We start from the raw sequence: 17,208 nt of genomic DNA on the forward strand, positions 1-17,208 counted from the left end.
TTAAAACTTTCTTATTAATTATTTTAATATTAATAATAAACCATTAATACATTTAATTATCATAATATTGTCGTGCCGAGTGGGGACGGAATGGAGACAAAGGCGCAGATGTCAGGGTATCGGGGAATACGGGGTTTAATTGCAGGTAAGGCAGGCAAAACGCAGACGGACAATACAATGACAGGACTGGGAAAACAAACTGAAACGCGGACTAAATACAGAGGACTAATGACAACAACCGGAAACAGCTGATCACATGGGAATTCCACACTGGTTTAACAAGGGGGCGTGGCACACGGAAGGAGCGGACAATCGGGGCAAGACACATTGTTTTTTCTAACTTTACACATTGTTTGTATACATTTATTTTCTTACTTTACAAATTACTGTTTTGATAAATGTGTTTAATACAGTATATGCTCTTCTTGTTTTATCCGGTTCATTTTGGGTTTAAATGCTTAAAAAAAAAAAACATATTTAGGTGTAATATTTTGGGGCCGCGAACCAATTTATTGGTTTTCCATTATTTCTGATGTGGAAAATTCGAACACAACTCGAACTTTTTAGGATTCGATCCGGAGTTCTGAACGGATTAAATTCGAGTTCTGAGGTACCACTGTATATATATAATTAAAATATTAAAGTAAAATGAACTCGGAATCTGTATCGGTACCGGCAGTTTATTTAGTGTATCGGAATCTCTTCAGCCCACTGAAAAAAAGTGGATCATCCCATCCCTAGTTTTCATGAAGCAAAACATTTGCCGCACATGTGAACAAACACATTTATGCACATGTGTAGTGCAGAAATGCCTAATGTTGTAAAGCTCAGAGCTTTAATGTTCATGGAAAAAACTAGTACCCAGTAGGAATATTCTCCACCATAAAATGCACCTTCTACTTTATTGTTTGTTCATTAATTTTATTTATGTTTAAATAGTGGCGAAAAATAAAAAGGAGTCCGAGTTTGATGGGGAGTTGAAGCCGCAGAAGAAACACCACACCTTCTTGCATGTGTGGCAGGAAGATTACCCATGGCTTCAGCCCAGCGCTTTGGGAGATGCGCATGCCTACTGCCAGCTCTGCAGCCTCAACCTGATGATCGCCCACAGTGGCAGCGCCGACCTGAAGCGGCACCTGCAGAGCAAGAGGCATCGTAGGAATGCCAAGAAAGAGCCTGCAGCCTGTCTGCCTCTTGTGGGCCCGGCGGTCTCCTTCACCTGCAGTGAGCACTTGTTGAGCTTCATTGAGAAGCACTGTGTAGGCCAGGAGACACCAGCTCTGTCTCCATATACAGACAATACAAAACACAATGTGGCCAAGTATGTCCTGGGACAAAGGTACCCACAGGATCTCATGTCCATCTGCAGTAGGAATCCATATTGTGCCTACCTGTACTGTGACGTGGACCTTGATGGTGTTGAGATTGGCAATATTGTCCTTGTAGGCTATTTTGACCCCGAAGCTGGGAGATACTGCATTCGACTCCTGGATGTGATCCAATCTGGAAAGGACCTTGCTTCTAGCCTAGTTGACACCCTGAAGAAGTTTGAGATCCCAGTCAGCAACCTCTCCACTTTCTACATCACTGGTGACGCTGAGTTAGCTAAGGAAGTTGGCTTACGTCTCCAGGAGTTAAACCCCCATACAGTGTCTTTAGGTGACATTTACACCCTGGCTAACAGGGTCAGTGGGGTGGTTGTGGGGGAGCACTTCAGCATGGTATGGGAGCTCGTGGGGGACCTTCACAATCACTACTCCTCCTGCTCCACCACCAATGAGAATCTCAAGGAGCTCTTTGCCAACATAGGGTCTGTCAGTCTCACAAATCCTGCAACCAGCTGCTGTTTACTCTTTTGTGATATCATTCAAAAGATGCTCAATATGTGGCCAGACCTTATTTCCTACTTCAAATCCCGTGACCCCAAGGACAATCAAGTCAGGCAGATTAGTACATACCTTGAGAACCTCCATCTGAGGGCAACATTTATGTTCCTCAGCCATGCTCTGAAGCCACTCTGTACCTTTCAGGAACAACTGGAGAATAGGGATAAAGGCACTGGTGGTCGGACAACCCTGGTTCATGTACTGCAGCAGGCCAGTGACCTACTGCCATCATATGCGGCCAGCTTTCTCCACTCACATGCTGTTGTCAAACTCCTCAAAGACCAGGACATCAACCTGCTAAAAAGCGAGAAATCTCACCTTCCGAATTCAGAGCTCAAAGTGGGCTCTGCTGTGGAAAACTTCTTTGAGGAACATAAGGCTGTCCTAACTGAGACCCAGACAGCTTTCACTGAAGCCATCATTTCTTTCTACACTGCAGTCACTGCAGCTGTGTTGAAGAGCCTGCCATTGGCTGATGAAAAGCTCAGGAACATGTCCTTGCTGCTTAGTCCAATAGGGAGTCTAAGCATCCAGAAAGAGGTGGTGGTAGACCTGGCTTCAGGGCTGGGTCTTTGTGATACTCCGAAGAAGGCTGCACAACTTGAAATGGAGCTCCTATACTACCAAAATGTTGAGAGGAGGCGCAGCACTGACCTCAGTCCCCTGATGGAGCAGCACTGGGGTGATGTGTTGAAAACCATGGCACAGACATCCATTTTCCGGAAGCTGATGCTCACCATGCTGGTTCTACCCTGTCCACCGCTGGAGGCGAAGGTGATCTTCACTCAGGTGTGCAAAGCAGAAACTGTAAACCAGGCCAGCAGATGCTTTTGTCTCTGGTTGTGAAATGATGAAACTTTTGTTGACACCTAGTCTGTTCCTCCTTACCTTCTGAGATAATTTATGTTTTGTGTCGTCCTGGCATTTTTGGTTAGTCTGTATCTAATTCATAGACAAGAAATGCACGGTATTTGCATGTGTGTTTGTGTATGTGCAGGTATTTAGGAACGGAGGCACCCACCTGCCTGACAAGAACATTGTGGAGGATGAAAAGCACAGATCCACTCAGATAATGGATCTGACTGGCGAGGAGACCCTCTTTGAAGAGAACATGGCATCCATGGCTCCGGAAGACCAGGCAAAGCTTTCACCAGGCAGGTTTGCATGACAGTCCTGGTCCATGCTGACCGAACTGCACCAGTGTTTTGATCTTTAATCCCACAGTGAAAATCTAAAATTCAAAGTATACCAAACACTAAAGAAGTCCTACAATGTATTAAAAATGACAACGAAGCCTAGTCTGGTGTCACGACTCGCGCAGGGAAGCAGGCAAGGGAAGCTGTGGAGACAGACAGAGGACTCCGGGCGCGCCTAAGGGGAGCGAAGCGACGGGGACGCAACAGCACCTGGAAAACAAAAAGCAGAACATCAACGGGGCACAGGGAACAAGTTAGATAGATGTATAGATGTATTTTGCGACCCCACGTCTCAGCTGCCGCAAGTTTTCGCGCACCTCTCCTGCAAGGCGCGTCCCCGGGCAGGGACATCTCCAGAATGTCCCTACTCCGGTTGGCTATAGCCCGCAGTACGGGATCATCCCAGATTTCGGGCTGATTCAGCCAATAAAGTACCTCATCTGTAATGTCGAGGTATTCCTCTTCACATAGACGTCTTCGCGAATCCGGTCATTCTGTCACGACTCGCGCAGGGAAACAGGCAAGGGAAGCTGTGGAGATGGACAAAGGACTTTATTTGCGGGGTAAACGTTAAACACAACACGTAACATTAATGACCAGACTGGGGAAACGAACGTAAACGCAGACTAAATACACTGGACTAATGACAACAATCAGAAACAGCTGTTAAACACTGGGAATCCACATGAGGTTAACGAGGGGGGTATGGCACAGGAGGATCGGCACGATCGGGGTGTGACATCTGGCATGTGAATTTGCATATATTTTTTTATCGTTTGTGATTTTGCTTAATGTTTCTGTGAATGGAATGAATGCAGAATGAAAAATATGAATTCCTTCATAGATGGACTTGACCTGAAGCCATGCGCCGTGCTGCTGGAGAAGATTGACAGTAAGAAATAAATGTTTTTTAGAATAAGTTAGGAAAGGATTGGGAGAATGATGAAGCCTCCTGTCTCCTGCTTCAGTAAACATCGATGTTTAGAGAAAATTCCTGCATGCACAGAAAAATGGCATTAATTAGACTGTTAACGTTTAAAGAAAAATAATTAATGCATTTCAAGAATGTCTGAAACTAATCTTGGTATGATAGTCCTGACCTCGCTGTGATAGTCTGACCTGACTGTGATTGTCCTGACCTGGCTGTGATAGTTCTGACCTCGCTGTGATTGTCCTGACCTGGCTGTGATAGTTCTAACCTGGCTGTGATAATCCTGACCTCACTGTGATAGTCCTGACCTCACTGTGATAGTCCTGACCTGGCTGTTATAGTCTGTTTTCTCTTGCCTCCTCAGAGTTGCAGTACACGGAGGATACCATCTACATTATGGATGATACCATTTCAGCGCCGTATAATCAGAAGGTATTCACTGATCTGTAATCAAACAGGACACTGGGATGGAATTACAGTGGACTTACTGCTGTAGCAGTCTTTAGATTTTTTGCCATTTCAGACTCCAGCATTCAAAGTGACCCACAGATCTTACAACTTAAATGTTTAGAACAGAATAGAGATACTTTATTCTTCACAATGGAGTTCGCTTACCTCATCTTGCTCTTCATGAGACACACACACACACACACACACACACACACAGGTGGGGTCATAGCACAGGGTCAGCCAGCGTGCAGTGCCCCTGGTGCAATTGGGGGTTAGGGGCCCAAAGGTGGCATAATTCTGCCAGCCCCAGAATTTGAACTGGCAACCTTCCAATCACTGACTCAGAGTCTTAACCCACTGAAAAGCAATATCTCTTCATATGCCTTAATCTTTTCAGGGCCAACACTTTGCTGAATTTCTTCAGTGAAAACTCAGGTTCTTTCAGAGTTAAATGATAAAGCAGGTTTCTTGCGCTTGAGCAGTTTACGAGGCAGAATGAAAATGTTGCAGAAAGATGTTCACACACGGGGTGTTCAGGGTCTGTCTGCGTCTGTAGGCCCCCATCGAGGTAAGCAGGCCCTTTATCTGTGGTCCCACACGGACTCCGGGAGCCAGGCGGTCAGATGGCTTTGGTGAGAGTGTGTTGCATGAGAACGTGATGTGAGGAAGCAAGTAGCAAGGAAATATAAAGAGGAAGAAATATAAAAGCTATAAATGAATGAACATTTAAGTATGAACATTTTGTTTAGTCATTTAAGTATGAAAATACTTAAATGACTAAACAAAATCCCTGAGCTGGAAATCACATCCTTTTGGTTTCATTTCTAAGCTCTGTGTCTTAATCATGGTGGCAGCTTCAAATTGTCGCTAATATAGTTTGATTTGGACCCTGTGCTCCCCATTGCAGAGCAAGAGCCCAGCTGTTGCAATGGTCTTAATCTTTGCTTTGGCTTGAAACATTCCCCAGTTGTGACAGGGTATTACTCATCAGTATGCAGACAAATGGGAATCACAAAAGAAAGGCTTGTGATTTTGCAGGCCCATGCTTTCAGAAGGCAATCTTTTTTTATTTATCAAAAAATGGCTACATTTGGGTAAAGAGAAATGTTTCTGACAATTTTATGTAGAAAGGAAGCTAAATTTGCAAACTCTGTCTGTTTCTCCATCACTATGGAGTCGAACTGCCAGAGGAGAACACGTGCAGCTCTTAAGCTAGGCTAACGTTCTCTTTCAGTTGACCCATCAGAGAAAAGCACATGCACTCTTTAGCTAGGCTAACGTTCTCTTTCAGTTGACCCGTCAGAGGAAAGCACATGCACTCTTTAGCTAGGCTAACGCTCTCTTTCAGTTGAGCTGTCAGAGGAGAACACATGCACTCTTTAGCTAGGCTAACGCTCTCTTTCAGTTGACCCGTCAGAGGAGAGCACATACACTCTTTAGCTAGGCTAACGCTCTCTTTCAGTTGACCCGTCAGAGGAAAGCACATGCACTCTTTAGCTAGGCTAACGTTCTCTTTCAGTTGAGCTGCCAGAGGAGAACACATGCACTCTTTAGCTAGGCTAACACTCTCTTCCAGTTGAACTGCCAGAGGAGAGCACACTCAGCTCTTTAGCTAGGCTAACGCTCTCTTTCAATTGACCCGTCAGAGGAAAGCACATGCACTCTTTAGCTAGGCTAACGCTCTCTTTCAGTTGAACTGCCAGAGGAAAGCACATGTACTCTTTAGCTAGGCTAACACTCTCTTTCAGTTGAACTGCCAGAGGAGAGCACATGCAGCTCTTTAGCTAGGCTAACGCTCTCTTTCAATTGACCCGTCAGAGGAAAGCACATGCACTCTTTAGCTAGGCTAACGCTCTCTTTCAGTTGAACTGCCAGAGGAGAGCACATGCACTCTTTAGCTAGGCTAACGTTCTCTTTCAGTTGAGCTGCCAGAGGAGAGCACATGCACTCTTTAGCTAGGCTAACACTCTCTTTCATTTGACCAGCTAGAGCTAACGCTCTTCTATGCTTGTGATATTTGCACAAAATGGCAATATTTATCTTGTAATTTTGCAGGCCCATGCTTTTAGAAGGCAACCTTTTTTTAAAAAAATCAAAAAATGGCTACATTTTGGGGTAAAGCAAAATGTTTCTGACAACTTTATGACGGGTCTTTAAGTTGACCCATCAGAGCTAACGCTCTTCTTCTACGCTTGTGATACTTGTGATAAGCACAAAATGGCAATTTTTATCTCCCTTTACTTTGTTCATCTTTTCTCTTAATATACCTAAAGGATTTTTGGAATGGAATGGGGAGTTTCTTAGCACTCTTTGGATATAGAGCAGCTGAGAGAACAGCAAACATAACAGCTTAATGGCTTTAACGGAAGAGGAGCTGACAGTATTTCCTGAGCTGGACTGTAAATTCTGGCCACTTTTGTTCCTCTCTCTGCGAATACAAAAGGTCAAATTTATACCATTAACAATTAATAATGAATGATAGGTATGTGGTGGCTAGGGCTGGGTGATATAAACAATATATCAACATCGTTATAGAAACTTTAAACGATAAGAAAATGTGAAACTTTGATAAACTGTTGATAAAGAACATTGCTTGATGGCACAAATCAGCCTATCACAGCAAAGAAATGAGTTCCAACCAGTTTCATGGTAGGCTTTTATGAACGGACATCCTGTGCCCATCAAACACACTGCAAGGTTGATTAAGTTAGCAGGGCACACTGTATGCTACTGATTTGGTAATATTATGGAAGACAGAAACTTGGTGGAGTATCGGTGAGGAAAGCAGCCAAGATATTGTTGGTGTTGGCAGTACTTTTTGCAGCATAATGGCCGACACACAAAACTTGTATTAACTCAATCTGGAAATACTGTGAACTCATTTCACCACTTGAAACATTGTCATCTAGTAGAACATACAAAAGGTGAGAGCTTACAATCATAAGCACTAGCAGTTAAGGTTTCCATTTTCAATTTGAAGAAATACAGGACAAATCACATCCCATATCAGTTAAAAACAGAACACATTTTATTTTTCACTATGGGACAAATAACAACTCTACCAGCAACATCAAACCAGCCCCCTGGAATGGATAGCAGGGCAATCAGAGAAAAAACCCAGCAATAAACCGTACTGTCAGTGTTTTATAGTGTTACGCCCTACAACAAAAAAGTTTGTTTTTGTATGATTATTTAGCTTATATTTCAGTTTGCAGTTTAGTTCAATTTGTTGCTTTTTCATATCCATGTTGGGGGCATCCTTAAATTTTAAGCAAAAATTATGGCTTGAAACAAAGAAATATTGACTTGAATTATATAGCGATAATTATCTATATCAACTGATATGAAAAAAACTTTATGAGCCTGACTGTAGAAGGGAAAATAATGCTGCAATTAAAAGTAACTAAAATAGATCCAGTTATAGGCTACATATTTTTTTTCTTACTTTAATGTTATGGAAACCTGAAATAACTTGGGTGGTATGACCCCTGACCCTACCCCCCAGGGTAAAATTCGGGGCATTTGTGGCTGGGAAAACAGTCTGCGGCAGACACCTCTGGCTCGTACCATCTTTCAGGCGGGGGCTAGCATCTGGCAGCCACTGCGCAGCCTCTGTGAGGACCCTTGCATCATGGTATGTAACTCAGGTGTCTGCCAACCTCTTGGAGAACCAGTAGCAAATGTGGAAATTTACAGTGCAGGCCATGCAGTTTTAGTGCATCTCGTCACGTAATGTAGCTGTAGGAAAAGCCCAAGGCTGTGGCAGCTTGGAGTGCTTTTCCACCGCACCAGGTACAGTACTTCTGGTACTTCAAGTAAGTACCAAAAGTACAGTACTTCAAGGTGTTGGTTTTCCACTGGCATAAAAATTGATACCAGCACCGAATGACATCACAACGCGAGGAGGATATTTTGTACTGAATTCGAAAAATAACTAAAGTATATTATAGGGATGGAAAATTTGTGAGATTAAAACCAACATTGCAGGTTATGCACATACATTTCTTACATCACTAGTCAGCTACATTAAGCTCAGGCCTTTTCTTAGCTTCAATTTGGCATGGACATTACAGCACAGGGGGTTAAAGTTTTGCTAAAACGTTTTTACTAGGAAAAAAAACTTTTTGAAAAAGTTTTACAATTTTAATAATTATTCCTTTTCAAGATTATTTAATATATATTTAAAACTCAGTTTAAGGTTTATCTTCACTGCTTTTGCATGAGTGTTGCATGCATTCTCCGAGTCAATCATAAGCATTTTCATCCGTGCTATTCAAATCATTCCTAGATGGGTTTGTGAGAAATTTACATTGAACTCATATTTTTTATAAATATCCCACTTTATTTATGGCAACAAAATCACATCGCAATAATACTGTACTGTCCTAGTCTGTTATTCAAAATACCTTTTTATGTATATTTATTTATATATTTTTAATTGTTTCTTGTTTTGCTACCCTGATCTTCTTGTACTGTTCTTCCAGCCAGATTGCAGTTAAAGCTTGGGTCACTTCAGTTGTCCATGCAACTATTATTGTTATTTTTATTATTTTTTGTTTACTCCATTTATCATTGTTTTCTGAGTTCGAAACTGTTTTTAAGGCAGCATTTGTATTGTGTATCAGAGGCAGGCTATTCACATAACCAGTCGACAAAGAAAGCATTTCAAGTCCCACGCCAAAGTATCAAAGTACCAAAAAAGTACCCCAGCTGGTTTGGTTCTTTTGGTACTGGAACTTTCGGTACCGGTGCTCACTGGAAAAATAGGGAAGTACCGAAAGTACCCTACCAAAAGTAAGGTACTTGGTGCAGTGGAAAAGCCCCCTTGGTGCCTGCAGAGAACTCCCCATTTTGTGAATGTCTTCTTGTGTCCCAGATGTGAAAGCTGTTGTACACTTGTATGTAAGTACAGCCTGTCCATAGAACAACTGATTTCAGGAAAAATAGACAAAAGGCAATTTTTTATATACATATATTTGGGGAAATAATTGTATTGAAAAACATGAAAATTAAAATGCAAGAAGCTGGTACAGAAAATGGATGGATTGGTAAAAATTCAATATTTTATGTTTTACAATAGAACATGGCTGATGTATGTATGTATGTATTTATGCATGTATGTGTACATAGAGACCTCTTCGATTATGGCTTTCTGGTCCTGATTCACCTGACCTCTTTTCAGGTGTATTGTTCAATGTTTGAAACTCCAAAGCCATTAATGTCAATTCATAGCTGAATTTAAGCATCCATTCGATCAGTACCCTCTGAATTTCCTGAAAGCATTGAGAGGGAGCCTGTCTGCATGCTTCTTGTTACTGTGCTAGTGTCCTGTCCTTGTATGTGATGATGGCAAAGTATAAAGCAGCATGTTTTTCTCTTTAGTTTTCCAGCATGCCACCAAATAGCACCCAGTGGTTGACCAGTGTTATATATTTGCTGTAGCTTGATAATTTCAAAAAATATTTTTTCCTGCGTACATTCCCTGTGTCATTATTTACATGGATGTTAGATCTTTCTTTGCTTATATCTTCAAAAGGGGAACCAAACATCAACTCCTGACTGGCATATGTCAAGAAAGTCAATTACAAGCCCCAGTGGATCAAAGAAATCTTACCCATATATGGTAACGTTTCTTTCCAACTGACTTTTCCATTATTGTTATCTTCCAGTTATTTACAGATGATATTCTTGTTTATGAATCCCTCTGAGCACAAGGACACTGAGACTGTCCCACAAGTGAATTTGGTATTTTCCCCTGACTCCTCTCTGGCTCCCTCTGCAGGATCGTAAAGGGTTCACTGTGGGAGACCTGGTGTGGGGCAAGGTGAAAGGCTTCTCCTGGTGGCCTGGCCTTGTGGTCGGTTGGAGGTCTAAGTCCATTCCGATCTCAGTTCGACGGGTGGAGTGGTTTGGGGATGGCATGTTTTCGGAGGTGAGAGTCCATGGCCTATTCCCTGTCCACAATTCTTGCGTCGGCTTCACAGAAGTTACAGAGCTTAATTTGACTTTTTTTTCCAGATCTATGTAGAGAAGCTCCTGCCTATTGCGCCGTTTTCCAAGTGTTTCTGCAAGAACTCCTTTGCTAGCCTGCCTGCCTATAAAAGTGCCATCTACCAGGTCCTTGAGGTATTGTTTTCTCAAGTGGTTTCTCCCACCATATTGCCACTAGTCCTAAATGGATAGTGCTTGAGTGTCGTGCTTTCAACATTTCACTAGTGCTCTTGAGATTTCAGTCGCACTCTTGAGGTTTCTGTTGTATGTCTTGAGACTTCTATAGCACTCTCAAAATATCTGTCACACTCTCTATGTTTGTCATACTCTTGAGGTTTCTGTCACATGTCTGGAGGTTCCTGTCATGCTCTTGAGGTTTTTGTTGCTCTCTCCATGTTCTTCTCATTCTAGTGGTTTCTGTTACCTGTTTGTAGGTTCCTCTTGTGCTCTCAAAGTTTTTCTTGTGCTCTCAAGGTTCCTCTCTCACTCTTGTGATTTCTGTCACATGTTTGGAGGGTCCTCTTGTGCTCTCATAGTTTTTCTTGTGCTTTTGTGGTTCCTCTCTCACTCTTGTGGTTTCTCTTGCATGTTTGGAGGTTCCTCCCGTAGTTTCTCTCACGCTGTCTAGGTTCCTCTAATGCTCTTGGTTTCTGTCATATGTCTGGAGGTTCCTCTTGTGCTCCCAAGGTTTCTCTAGCACTTTTGAGGATTCTCTGCCATTGCTTCTTAGCAAATGCTTTGTTATGGTTTGTTGCTTCTGTTCGCCTGGTGCCCACTGTTTATCTTCCTAGCAGGGAGTAAAATTAAAAGGTTGAGTAGAGTTGGCATGTAGCAGGTTAACATGGGTCTGCTGTATAGCCTTGCTTGCCAGCACTCCTCTCCAGGGAGTGTGTTTACAGATAGACAGCTGCTAACCCATGTGCTTGTGGTTGTGCAGCTGGCTGCAGAGAGGAGTGGCAAGGAATTCCCTTCAGTCAGCATGGATGAAGACCTGAAGGCAATGCTAAAGTGGGCCTTCAGTGGCTTTAAGCCCTTGGGGCCGCAAGGGTTCCAGTCGCCGTCAGACTGTCATGGTATGGACATAAAAGGGTCATTTTAATTCAACAATTTTCCAAAAGTTTTTGCGTCACCGTTTTGATTTTGATTTAGCATATGAATTACACATAGCTTTCAGAGCGTAGAAATTAAAAAAAGAAAAGATATAGCGCTGTTTCCAAAACTTTTCTGTTTTAATTAACTTCTTTCATAACAATATCCTAAAGTGTACCTGAGGTGTGCCTAAAATGTACCCTATGGTGTGTAAAGTAGGGAAGTACATCTCCATAAGGAAGCCTGTGCAGCACCATTTTGATGTATTGCCAGCTACCAGATATATTAAACATACATAGGAAGCAACTACTATTGCGATGTAGTGCGATTCAGCATGATTTGATTCAATACAATGCAATTTAACACGATGCAATGCAAAAGAATATGATGTTATGCAATTCTATGTGGTACAGATACAGAAACAGTTTAGAGAGGGGAATCAATCTAAATATAAAATTTGCATTCCAAATTATAAAAGCATAGGGTCCCTACTAATAATTACAGGGTGTCCGCGGGGTTTTAAAAAGTATTAAAAGGTAGTAAATCACATAAGCAAAAATTAAAGCCATTAAAAAGTATTAAAAGGTATTACACGCAAATTTACGAGGTATTAAATTTTAGATTTTTTTTTAACTACAAATTGTCCATTTGTGTTTTAAAGTTTATCTGCAAAATTTCTTGCAAATTATTTTAAATGTGGATTAGCTCATTCCTTCATTCATAGATGATCTCTGTGATGCTGACGTCATATTCGGTGGTGGAGCATCGTCTTAAACAGTTTGCGCGCTGAAGTACATGTTGGCTGCTTACACTCTAAGTCATAGTCATCATGGGTAAGTGCAAATTTGCACGTAAGTGGTTAGAGGACCCAGCGTTTAATGACTATGGAACTAAATTAATGACAAAAGTCGTTGATGGAAAAAAAACACGTTGAATTACACTTATCGAATAAAAACGCATTGCATTAATGACGCTTTGAATTTTTGGGGACTGTAATTTAATATGTTCACACATTTAAACATTGAACATTTCAACTGAAAACATTTCAATCGTAATTTCATTGCTTAAATATTCAGTACAAAAATATTCGGCTTCCAAAATTCAGTTCCAAAAGATACGTATTTTAAAGTGCATGTTTATAATTCAACCACATGAATTCAGTTAATTTAATTTCGCCTCAAAATAAATTTCAAAAGAACAAATTCAGTTTAAAATATTCCATGTGTTTTATTCGCATCTTTATTATTAAAGCAGTAACATTCAGCCCTCTTATTTCTGCTTTACAATATTCAGTCCCGTTATTTTCGCTGTTTCAAATACGCTGCCACAATTTCAGGTTTAAAATACGATCCGAAATTCAACCCTCTACATCCGGGACTAGCAGGATGAGCCATAGATTGCCGATAGAGTTCTCTTCGGGAACCGCGATCAAAATGGAGCAAGCGATCAGTGCAAGTAGTGATTGACTTGGCAGCAGATTTTTGTTGATTGTGTTATTTATGTTTCTTGTCGTTTACTGGTCAATACGATAACTTATTGCAACCCCAACTAGTAGGTTTTTATGTAAGTAATTCGCTAGCTGCATTAATTATCACCAAACTTATCTTGCTAAGATGCCTGCAGGCAACTACAAGGTTTACACACCAAGAGTTTAAATCAGCGTGATAAATTTATGATAATGACAGTCAGCACTCTCTTTTCGCATATGCGATGCACAACTCATAAATCAGGAATGCATGGATGAGAGCAGTTAGTCAACTGGTGCAAATCGACAAACTCATTGAAGAAAAAGCCAAACAATTAAGGCACTTGCCATGAATAGCCTAGTGGATAAAGATATGGACTTGTGACTGAAGAAGTTAAATGCAAGATGTTTTCAAAATCACAGTCACTAAATTTATTCTGTTGACCCATGTTCCCTATTTAAATTCTGTTGTACGGGCCAAAATTGTGTAACATTATAAATCATTAAATCAGTTTGAAACTTGTTTAAAAACGGTTGCAACTCAATGCCGTGCGGGTTTTAAAAAATGTTGAGAAAGTATTAAAAAAGGTATTAAAAAGTGTTAAATTTAACCTCTGGATTTCTGTATATACCCTGAATGATATATTAGTAAATCGGATTAGCAAAGATGTTAGAAACTATTTTCATCCCAAATTGTATCCAGTGCAGACTTTTTTTACCAAGGCAATCACACTGTGAACTTTTATGCGGATGCACCGATGCGAATTAGTGAATCTTACCATCCTAGTGGAAAGTGTATTGAAGGACTTTTTGAAGAATTTCTCCTTTATCTTGCAAGATGAAGTCCAATCATATCACTGAAATAGTGCTCATTTTGAGCTTTTCGATGAGCTTTATCTGAGCCATGTAGCTGTAATATGCATTTTTACATCCTGGTTTGGAGGGCTGAAGCGACTTTCTAATGTCAGCGATGACTCAGGACTCTACGCTAACTTTTTCTTTCAAGGAGCACTTCTGCCCCTTATTTACAAAATTTAGGAGCACAGACAAAAATTAGGGAACACATTTAGTTCTCAAACTTTATGCATCATTAATATACCATTTCACATACACACTAGTGGAATGGAAAGGTTAAGAATGACAGACAAAACTGTCAAAGAACTAGATTTTTATTTTTGCATTTTAGATTTCTTTTGATGTTTTATCCTATTCCACATTACAATTCATACTGTAATTAAGTCCGAGTGGCTTGGCCAAGCTTTGTACTTATAGTGTATGTAACTGGTGTATAGATCTGGGTTGTGTGAATTTCCTTTTAAACTCGTGACACCATGTCCTGATAGCAAATTAACAAATTCAAAATGAACAGATTTTGTGTAATTGTATACATTAAACAAAAATAACCCTGTTACATACATATATAGCGGCAAATTAAAAAGTAAAACAATTTTGCTAAATAAGCATATAGTTGCACCTTCATCCAAGGTGCATTACAGCCCTTTTGTTTGAGCTAATGTGCCATTAATGTTAATAACAGCAGCGAATCTAACACCCTCAAGCAAAAAGTTGTAAGGTTCCTAACAGAGTGTTTCCTCTGTCCTGAAATGATTAAGCTTAAAAGGTGTATGTTTTTTCTAAAATGTTGGATAAATAGACGTAGTTTACTGGTGATTTTTATATATGTCAAAGTTTACGTTTTTATTACGTTTTTGCGTGTATAAAGTAATTTTTTTAACACAAATCAACTCAGGTGAAACAAAAAACCGTTCGTTTTCAGGGTTGGTAACTCTCATGCATCTGGCCATTATAAACCTAAAATGAGCGACATCAAAAGCGTTGGGGTAGATTGCAAACCCTAGTATAGACTATTTAAAAGGTAATTAACTCTTACATTCATGTAAATGTGTGTGCAGACTTTCCTTGAATTGAAAATCACACTTCAGCCAGCTGACCAAAGTTGGAAACCCTGCGTTTTATTTTAAATGAACTGCAAAATGCACTGTTTTTGAAGGAAGCAGCTTCTTACTCTGTTTGCATTGTTACTCCGACAATTATGTAATGAATATGAGAAAACATTACCTATGACATTTTTAAATATCTTTTCGAAATAAGACCGCTCGTACCCAACTGTAATAGCGATTAAAGTGTACTTAGTATATTATAAAATATACATGTTTATTTACATAAAGGGACATGCCATGCTATTTCTCTCAAAACTTGGAAAAAGGGTAATGTATAATATATACCATCACCATCCAAGAAGGGAAAAATACCATGATCATAATTTTAGGTCATATTGTCACATTAAATACTTCTGAGGTGCTTGCTGGTTCTGAAGCAGCAGAATGTAGCGTGAAACTCGACTGGCATGTAAATATATGCAAACATAGAGGTGTGTGTGAAGTGTGGCTCACTCGCTCACTCACTGCTTTTTCATGTTTCATGTCATGTTTTTCTTTGGCGATTTTACAAGTAATTCGAACCAGTGCCCCTAAATCTTTCTTTCACACCGACATTTTTACTCGCATATGCGAGTGTAATGGGCACACTTTAGAGCCCTGTGACTTTCAACTTATCTGGTAGTGCTGCGTAAATCGAAGGATGACCTCAAGTGACCTTCAGAAAGAATGGGAAACATTAGGTGTGAAGTGCACTGCCTATAAACCCATAAAGCAAGGAAGGAACCCTTCATCAGTGAGAAGCAGGCAATCTGTATTTTATACATGCACATATCCATAAATTGAGAAATGAGCAAAACTGAAAATTTTGCTGTGATTTCTTAAGTTTTTTAAGGTGAAATGTTAACCTTGGCCATTCATTTCTTTCCATCCTTTTTGTGTCCACCTTAGATCTCCCCATGGCCACAAAGCTTTGTGAGAACTCGTGTGTTTCAAACTGCCAGCCTCCTGCCAAGAGGAAGAACATGCAGAAGACCCGGCTGTCCTTTGGTCAGGATATCAGCAGAGGTGTGGCTGCAGCCCTCCCCCGCCGTGCCCTCCCTCACCGTGCCCTGCCCCGCCATGCCTGCTCCTGCCGTGCCCTGCCCCGCCGTACCCTCCCTCGCCGTGCCCTCCCCGCTGTGCCCGTTCCTGCCGTGCCCGTTCCTGCCGTGCCCTCCCCCGCCATGCCCTCCCCGCTGTGCCTGCTCCTGCCGCTCCTGCCGTGCCCGCTCCTGCCGTGCCCGCTCCTGCCGTGCCCTCCCCACTTGTATTCGCCTTGGCACATTTACTGAGGGAACATCGCTGGTTATTTCATTATTATGTTGCCAATTTTACAGAGTCCATTTTTTCTGTTCCTCAGAGCAAATGATGTTTGAGGTGACAATGAAAGGAAAAAGCATTAAAGGTAAATAGAAGTTGCTATTTCATTTTAAGTGGTGAGAGAATCTTTCAGCTGGTTGTTGGTTTAAAATAAGTCACCTCTGTCCTCTGCCCAGATTACTGCCTGTCATGTGGAAGCTCCAGCACTGAGATTTTTCACCCGCTGTTTGAGGGCAGCCTCTGCCTGAAATGCAAGGTATTATCATGACCTGGAATCATTTCTGTATCATTTCCTCATTTCTCTGAGCAGATATTTATGGATGATGTTTTGTCTCCCATAGTGATAAACTTGATTCACATTTCTGTTTATCTGGCCACAGCTCCATTCTATTGTTATTTGATTGGCTGCTGACTCGACCCCCTCCATTTCCGGCCTCTTAAAGATATCTCCTGCCATTCCTTACAGGAAAACTTTTCAGAGACTCTATATCGCTATGACGATGATGGCTACCAGTCCTACTGCACGGTGTGCTGTGCTGGCCAAGAGGTCATCCTGTGTGGCAACCCCAACTGCTGCCGGTCAGTGACATCTGACCTCGAACACGCCCCTCCCCCCGTTCTGCATCGCTGTGGTTTGGCTGTATAAGATAAAATTAATGTAACATAAAGCCTACAAAGCAGCCAGTTTAGTATAAATTCAGCTTGTGTTGTGTTTCTTTAGCCTTGCAGCTATGGCATCTTCAAACAAAATGCACATTCAGCGCATGGATGGGATCAAAGCTAACAGATACAGTAGATCAGACATGAGGCTAGAAAAATGAAAGGACAGTGTGTATAGGGTGGGGAGAGTATTTGCACTGGGTAGCTAGGCTAAGAGCAAGAATAAAAGGTGAACATGTGTCTGTTAAGTCAAATGTGCAGAAATAAACACACACGGGAC

General features: G+C 41.2%; 1 protein-coding gene across 7 annotated transcripts in view; it reads left to right on the top strand.

The window, feature by feature from the left end:
• Positions 1-17,208, top strand: part of dnmt3ba (DNA (cytosine-5-)-methyltransferase 3 beta, duplicate a) — a 29,290-nt gene that overhangs the window by 6,113 nt on the left and 5,969 nt on the right. For all 7 annotated transcript variants that reach the window (XM_023796645.2, XM_023796643.2, XM_023796642.2 and 4 more), the window contains exons 5-16: positions 940-2,675; positions 2,884-3,040; positions 3,927-3,974; positions 4,378-4,445; positions 10,000-10,086; positions 10,246-10,395; positions 10,482-10,589; positions 11,392-11,527; positions 15,858-15,974; positions 16,309-16,353; positions 16,445-16,524; positions 16,735-16,847. In XM_023796645.2, the coding sequence (XP_023652413.1) occupies positions 940-2,675; positions 2,884-3,040; positions 3,927-3,974; positions 4,378-4,445; positions 10,000-10,086; positions 10,246-10,395; positions 10,482-10,589; positions 11,392-11,527; positions 15,858-15,974; positions 16,309-16,353; positions 16,445-16,524; positions 16,735-16,847 (2,845 nt within the window). The remainder of the gene's footprint in view (positions 1-939; positions 2,676-2,883; positions 3,041-3,926; positions 3,975-4,377; positions 4,446-9,999; positions 10,087-10,245; positions 10,396-10,481; positions 10,590-11,391; positions 11,528-15,857; positions 15,975-16,308; positions 16,354-16,444; positions 16,525-16,734; positions 16,848-17,208) is intronic.

Source organism: Paramormyrops kingsleyae, chromosome 8 (assembly GCF_048594095.1).
Source record: "Paramormyrops kingsleyae isolate MSU_618 chromosome 8, PKINGS_0.4, whole genome shotgun sequence".
Classification (NCBI taxonomy): Eukaryota; Metazoa; Chordata; class Actinopteri; order Osteoglossiformes; family Mormyridae; genus Paramormyrops; species Paramormyrops kingsleyae.